At 43.7% G+C, this 7,692-nt stretch overlaps 1 protein-coding gene across 3 annotated transcripts in view; it reads left to right on the forward strand.

The window, feature by feature from the left end:
• SYNE2 (spectrin repeat containing nuclear envelope protein 2) overlaps nt 1-7,692 on the forward strand; it is a 339,863-nt gene that overhangs the window by 264,797 nt on the left and 67,374 nt on the right. For all 3 annotated transcript variants that reach the window (XM_006142397.3, XM_006142395.1, XM_027768169.1), the window contains 4 exons: nt 13-143; nt 1,915-2,119; nt 3,239-3,418; nt 5,111-5,236. In XM_006142397.3, coding sequence (XP_006142459.1) covers nt 13-143; nt 1,915-2,119; nt 3,239-3,418; nt 5,111-5,236 — 642 coding nt within the window. The remainder of the gene's footprint in view (nt 1-12; nt 144-1,914; nt 2,120-3,238; nt 3,419-5,110; nt 5,237-7,692) is intronic.

The following is a 7,692-nucleotide window of genomic DNA, read 5'->3' on the forward strand; positions in this document are numbered from 1 at the left end:
TGTGTTTTTTAGTCTCTTCAAGATGAAGCTGAGAGCAGTGAAGGGAGTTGGGGAAAACTCCAGGAGGTCATTGGCAAACTCAAGAGTTTCTGCCCTTCAGTTGCTGAAATAATCCAAGAGAAATGCCAGGATACTCATACAAGGTATGCTTTAAGGTATAATTTGAACGACAGATGATTATCTTCAAGACATAGGGTGAGTGAGGTGGCATCAGCCTCACGAAATCATTTTAATCATTTGAGATGAATGATTTCATTCTATTGTCGTTTCCTGTACTTGGGTGAATCTAGTCCATGCGAGATTCAGTGCCATGAGGGCTATTAGGTGTCTTGTACAAATGTTCGATATGATCAACCTAGGCGTGCCCTGATTCCAGCCCCAGTGTGGTCACTTGCGGAGGGCATAGGCTAAATGCCAAGTACTGTGTCGGGGAAATCAGAGGCTGAAGCAGACCGGGGTGAGGGTGCAGATGGAAGCCTACAAGGAAGCATGCAGTAACACGGAAAATACTAGGTCGTCGGAAAAGTCATGATGTATTTTTCTGGTTTTCTATGCAAAAATGCATCATGCTTTTCTCCATAACCCAATAGTTTAAGGGGGAAAAAAGAGAATGGTATTCTGTCTCTTTGGAAGGTCATTTGGGGCGGATGAGGTGAAATTCTTTGATGAACTTCTTATGGTAGGATATGAAAGCTCCTTTGGAGGAGTACGGCTCTAGTTCATTTCAAGGCTTTTCTTTTGATGAATGAAATAGGGACATTAGCCCAAAGCTGATGTGCTTGAGACAGTAGTGAAATGCTAGGTTATCTTGTGTGTCCTTCTCTACCCTGCTGCCATGCAGATTCAGCCTCTCCTGTAAGTCAACTGAGCCACTGCTGAATAAATGACATTAAATTATGCACACTGCAGTGGTGTCCTCAGCTCTTGATCTGCTCCTTAATGGAAGAGGGAGAGGAGAAAGCGTAAGAAGGAACATAAATACATTAGGTTGTCTGGAAAGTCATGACATATTTTCCTGTGCAAAAAAATGTGTCATGACTTTCCCAACAACCTAATATATGCCACCCTCAAAATGTGGCAGTGCAGTTTGCTTTAAAGGGATTCAGTTGTCACCACTGCACGTACATGTTCAGTTGTTGGCACAGAATTATGTTGGAAGGGGTCCAGGAGGTGGGACAGCAGTGCTGCCCCTGGCCCTATGTGAGTGTCTGCAGTTCACATCCCAGGGCCTCCTTGTACATCTCAGGCTTGCACGTGCATGCCCATGATACAGCTTCCTGTGATTCTGGACGAACTACAGTGTGGAGACCGCATGAGGAGTGTGTGTGGTGTCTCAGAAGAAACAAATGAATAAGTTTTTAAAAATAAAATAACTTTTTAAACAAAAATATGTTAGAGGACACTGAAAAACATACATAGATAGGCCAGCAGGTGGCTAGGAGGTTAAGGCAGCTGGATCCTACATGGTTGACCATGGGGGTTCGAGTCCTGGACCTGGTGGCTTGAAAAACAAACCAGAGGCATGTGCCTATGTGCCCAAAATCCCAGAAGAGAATGGAGAAGAGATTTCAGTGTGGCCATCCTCCCCGGGGATGATTTCTCACTTTCCCTCTCTCCTCTCTCTGGTGAGCATGAATGCCCTTGTAGCCGCCCTCACTCCACCCCCCCCAAAAAAAAAGTTTACGCTTTTGCCAGTCATAGATTTTGTAGTTCTTATTGAATTTTACAAGGTTAAGTATGTGGCCTATTTTTATTTCCGTTTATATAATGGTGATGCCATTAGTTTTAAGAGCGTATATATAGCCGTGTCTCACTAATCTATCTGCAGTTAACTTACTGGTGGAGAGAATGTATTGTACTTGTTCTACAAGGGGAAGGATGGAATGAAGGTCCTGTCATTCCTTTTGCTGACAGGTGGGCCCAGGTGAACCAGGCCATTGCAGACCAGCTGCAGCAGGCACAGAGTCTGCTCCAGCTCTGGAAGACCTACACCAGTACTCATGCTGAGGCTGCAGCAAGGCTGGGGCAGCAGGAAGCAAAGTTTCAGCAGCTCGCAAACATCAACCTATCTGGAAACAACCTGGCAGAGATCCTGCCCCTTGCCCTGAAGGACATACAGGTGGGTACAAAGCTCATGGGGCAACTCAGAGCCACATTAGCCCAGTGAACTGTCAGGGTGAGATGACATAGGCACAGCAGACCATAGTGACAGAGAAGTCAGTCAGTCAGCAGGTGCTGTGAGCAGTCTGCATAGGACACGGACAGGCCCGAGATGTGTGGGGTTGTGGGGACCTGGGGGCAGCTCAGAGGCAAACCAGGCAGCAGGAACCTGGGTCAGGGGGATCTGACACCATCTCCCTCCAAGTCTAAGTTCAATCACTAAAACGAAAGCTGCACATGAACCCTGAAACAACAGCAAAAATGTCTTAACTGAGTGTGATCCCCTAAGATGAAGAGACATCTGCTCTCTTACTTTAGAGGCAAGCATGCTTCTGTGCTATGATAACACGCCTTTTCTGTGTCTAATTTGCAGACTGTGTTTAGGAGTTGTGTAACCTCCTCTGTGGTGTTTTTCCTAGTACCGAATGCCAAGAAAGTGAATACGTTTTAGTTTTAAGCTGAGTGGACTGAGATGCATTTTGTATCTTCCAGTACTATAGGTTAAATAGAAATATAGTAACCAGTTAGACAGAACTCCAACTGATGTGATCTGCATTTCTAATCAACTTCTACCTGATCCATTGCTTAAGCACAAAATAAATAGAAAGGTCTCTTTCTAGATTTTCACACACGTTATTTCCAGAGTAGTACTAAAGTAAACTTGATTAATGAGATTCTATAGTCTCTGCACATGAATATCCGTTTAAGTCAGAAAGTCTGAGGCAGGGGCCAGTGTCGCATTGGTTCTTGAAATGGTGTGAAACCAGATCCCTAAAGTGTTAGACAATTAAAAAGGAAGCACATGAGTCAGCCTGGTGTCTCCACCAGAAGCTTCTATATACATAAGCCTCAGCTCTGTTGGCCCATGGTCAGTTTTAGCTCTGAACTGACAAACTTCAGAAGAGTACCAGTGATGCATAGCACTTTTTGGAAAAGGGTCCCTTTCAGCTTTTTAGAATAAACAATAGCAAAAAGCCAAAGGGCAGAAATCCTCCCAAATGGCGAGGAGATAGCAAGGCGTGGGGAGGGATTGAAAGGAGGAGAAGAAAGTGTTTTGTGATCCCTGTTTCTTTTCCAGGAGCTTCAGCGTGATGTGCAGAAGACAAAAGAGGCCTTCCTCCAGAATTCCGTGCCCCTGGATCGACTCCCTCAGCCTGCAGAGTCCAGCGCCCACATGCTCCTTTCTAGTCAACAGCACTCCCTCCAGAAGGCAGCTTATTTGGAAAAGATGCTGCTTGCGAAAGCTCACGAATTTGAGGTTCGTCTTATTTTCCCATTCACATGTCATATTGGACAGTGGCAGCCTGCCCCTCAGCCCCTGTATCCTGTGGAGTAATAGCCTGTGATGGGCTGCTTCTTGGCTATAGAATGAAGCATCCCCAGACATACGTGAGTCTAGCCCCAATCACGTGGACAGCGGGCAGATCTTAAGCAGCTATTTCTTCTTTATTGGATAGCTTGGATTAAGTGATACATTCATGTATTTCATACATTGCTCAAATCTCACATTTGGATTTCAAAGTAGGGTAATTGAATCATAGAAGTAGCTGCTTACAGTATGACCTTTTTTGTTCTTTTTTTTGGTATCATTGCGTCATCTTTTTATTTTTTAAGTTTATTATGTCGTCTTTGATTGAGAGAAACAAAGAAAGAGAGAGAGTATCCTCAACAGGGTGTTGATGTCCAGGTCTACCTAGACTTGAGCCAGCCCTGGGTCATGAGCAAGCACATACCCAGTATATTCAGAAAGTCTCTAGACTTGACTAGCAGCCCTTGCCTTTCAGAGTGTCACGTTTTATCACTGTGCCACCTTTTGGCTCCTGTTGTATTCTTTATTCACTTTTTGTTGGTTTGTTTGCTTTTTTGCTATAGAGCACGTACGCTTGTTGGAGAGACAGAGACTGAGAGACAGAAAGTGAGAAATCACCCCCCTGGGGGATGGCCACACCACAATCCCTTCTCCTCTACTTTTCTCTCGGGATTTTGGCATGCACACACACGTGCGCAGTGTGACTTTTAAGTTGCTGAGTCCAGGACTCGAACCATAGTTAACTACATGGGAGTCCAGCAACATAACTCCATCTGCTGGTCCCTCTTACTTTTAAAATGCCTTTAATGGGCTGGCCTCAGTGACCTTGTGGTTAAGGGAGCTGGATTCCACAGGGCTGACTGCAGTTTCAATCCTTGCCCTAGTGAATTGAAAAACACACCAGACACATGTGTGCTTTCCCAAAATCCCAAGGAGAAAAGGATGGAGAAAATGGAGAAGAGATTGTGGCATGACCACTTCCTATTGTGGGTTGCTTTCTCTCTCTCTCTCTGGTAACCACATATACCCTCGGCAGGTTTTTTTTCTTTTTAGAAAATGCCTTTAGTGGGCCAGCAGGAGGGATGGAGGTTAAGGCAGCCTGGAGCTCACGTTGCCAGCTGTGTGGATCGAGTCCCAGACCCATCAGCTTAAGAGATACCTCAGGTGCATGTGCATGTGTGCTCAGAATCCTGAGAGGAGAAAAGAGAAGACGGGGTTGCAGCTTGGCCTTCCCTCGGGGGAGTGGAGGGTGATTTCTTGCTATCTTGCTCTTTTTCTCTGTCTCCTGTGAGTGTATGTGCTCTAGGGTAAAAACTAAACTAAACAAAACAAAAATGCCTTTAGTGCTTGAGCTGTTAAAACACGGCATGGAAGGCCCTAGAGCTCTTATATCACATCTCAATAATGGTAGGGAAAAAACAATTTAACTAGAGAGTTCCCAAACAGGTCATCTGTTTACCCAGGATGTCTCAAAGGCACAGAGTGGAAATCAGAAGAATATTGATCTATAAATATCTGAGATGATAGTAAGTTGCTAAGAGGTGACTACAACTTGATCTTCTATGAGCTCCCAAGGTTGTGCTTAATCCTGTTACATGGTCATATGAGGTTTGTTGCTAATGAAAATTTCTCTTCTTCTAGTTTGTTCTGTCACAATGTAAGGAATTGGAGGACCAGCTGGAATCTCTAAAAAGTCTTATTATGCAAGAAGAGGAGAATTTGAATAAACTCTACCAGCAAGAAAAAGAAAATCCTGACTTATTCCTGGTATTGCCAATACTTTTCTTTCCTTAAGAGTTTAGACTTACTATAGGATTAAAAAAATAAGCTGATTTTTTTGTAATACAATCTGTTTTTACCCTAACACTTGAATACCAGTCACGTATACATCATTCATTATTGTCCTGTTTTCCCTAAGTCTAGAAAAATAGGACAGCATAGGGATCTATTTTGTAATACGCGATAGTAATTTTTTAAAGGAATTCTTTTCCTTAACTTTATTTTTAATTTTGACAGTGAGAGACAGAGAGAGGGGAAGTGAGAGAGCAAGCTGCCAGGTTTAAGACTGAAACCACAGTCAGCCATGTGGTAGTCCAGCGCCCTTAACCACCACACCACCAGCTGGCTCCTGCAATAGGAATTTTTAATAGATTTTTTAAAAAAATCTTGATGTCTTTACTAAGTAGTGTCAGTGAACTAGAATACTTAAGGTATTGGCTGTTGTGAGTAGTTGAATTTTTCTGGTTAGTTGAAGATCCAAATTAAAATACTCTGTTTAAACTGTATTTTTTTTATTACTTTAGTTACTGTTACTGTCATTAGCATAAATAAATGAAAGAATCAAATTTTAGAGCTTATGATTCTTTTTTTTTGGAGAGGTTTTTGCTATAGGGCACGTATGCTTGCCAGACAGAAAGCAAGAAATCACCCCCCAGGGAGGATGGCCACGCCACAATCCCTTCTCCTCCATTCTTCTCTCGGGTTCTTGGGCACACACGCATGCACACACACACACACAGTGTGAGTTTTAAGCCACCGGGTCCGAGACTTGAACTACAGTCGACTACATGGGAGTCCAGCGACATAGCCATTACGCTAACTGCAGGTCCCAGAGTTTATGATTCTTAAGGATTGATATTCATAACCTCAATCAGGAGATAACAGATTAACAGCACGCTGTCCCAGTCCAGTTCCACCTCTTACTTTTGTAAAGTTTTATTGACGCACGGCCATGCCCTTCCTTTTACATGATGCCTCTGGAGAGTTTGCATGCCACACGGGCAGAGGGAATATTCGAATTGTTGCTAGAAACCATGTGATCCCAAAAAGCCTAATTTCTTTTTTTAATGTCAAAGGGCACATGCACTTGCCAGAGAGAAAGTAAAAAAGCCTCCTGGGGACAGTCACACCACATTCCCTTGTCATCCGTTTCTGCTTTGGGGATTTAGGGCACACATGCATATGTGCCTAACATCCAGAACTCTTAACCTTGCAGTGGGTTCCAGCTGCCCCAGCCACCACACCATGGACTGGCTCATTAAATATTTCTTACCTGACACCTGAAAAAAATTTGCTGACCCTGGCCTAGAATACTACAGCCAAGTTCTGTAGTGATAAATTGAATATTATTGGGGAAAGTTCCTTAATACATTGCTGACCTAGAGGCTGTCCCTGGAATAGTTTTTTAATAATTTTTTACAGTTTGTTATTTCTCCGTAAATGAGGGATACAGGGAGAGATTGACAGACAGAAGGATAGCACCCTCCCCAGGGTCCTGGCTGATGCGTGTGCCCAGTGCACTGAGGAAAGTCTCCAGATGCAAGCCCAGAGCCCTCCCACCTGGCCAGCCTCGCAGAGGCTTGTGTTTCGCTCTTTGGCCACCATCTGTCCCCATTGAAAGTAAAATTTTGATGAGTTTACTTTTTTGTGAGTTCACATTCTACCAAAATATAGGTGTTAAAGTACCATGCTTTTCTAGAGTTATTTTAAGAATCATGTTTTTATTTGATTTATAGTCCTCTACACGAAGGTTAAGTTGTTATCTGACTAGGTAAACTTTAAATATCCAGAATTGGTGTGTGTGTGTGTGTGTGTGTGTGTGTGTGTGTGTGTGTTTAAGCCTCTGGGTCTATGACCTGAACTGTGAAATTGGACCATGTGGGATCCAGCCATATTAACCTCCGCGCCACCTGCTGACCCAAGAACTGGTCCTGGTCCTTTTTAAGAAAACCTGGGACCAGTAGGTGGTGCATTGGTTAAGGTACTGTACTCCCACATAGCCAACTGTGGTTCGAGTCCTGGACCTGGAGGCTTACTTTCTCTCTCTCTCTCTCTCTCTCTCTCTCTCTCTCTCTCTCTCTCTCTCTGTCTTTGCTGAATGTACATGTTATATATCAAATTTAAAATAGTAATAATAATAATTAATAAAATTAAATGATTCTTTTAAAAAGCTCATTTTCTGTATTCTTTTAAAATATAATCTGAGGGGGAACCAGCAGTTAGTGTAATGGCTATGTTGCTGGACTCGACCATGGTTCGAGACCCGGACCTGGTGGCTTAAACTTAGGCTGGACACATGTGTGTGTGTGTGCCCAAGATCCCAAGAGGAGGCTGGAGGAGAAGGGATTGGCATGGCCATCCCCCCTGGGCGGTGATTTCTCACTTTCTGTCTCTCTGTCTTTCTGGCGAGCACACACGCCCTATAGCAAAAACCTCTCAAAAAA

The sequence above is a fragment of the Tupaia chinensis genome, unplaced genomic scaffold (assembly GCF_000334495.1).
Source record: "Tupaia chinensis unplaced genomic scaffold, TupChi_1.0 Scaffold000075_1, whole genome shotgun sequence".
Taxonomy (NCBI): Eukaryota; Metazoa; Chordata; class Mammalia; order Scandentia; family Tupaiidae; genus Tupaia; species Tupaia belangeri.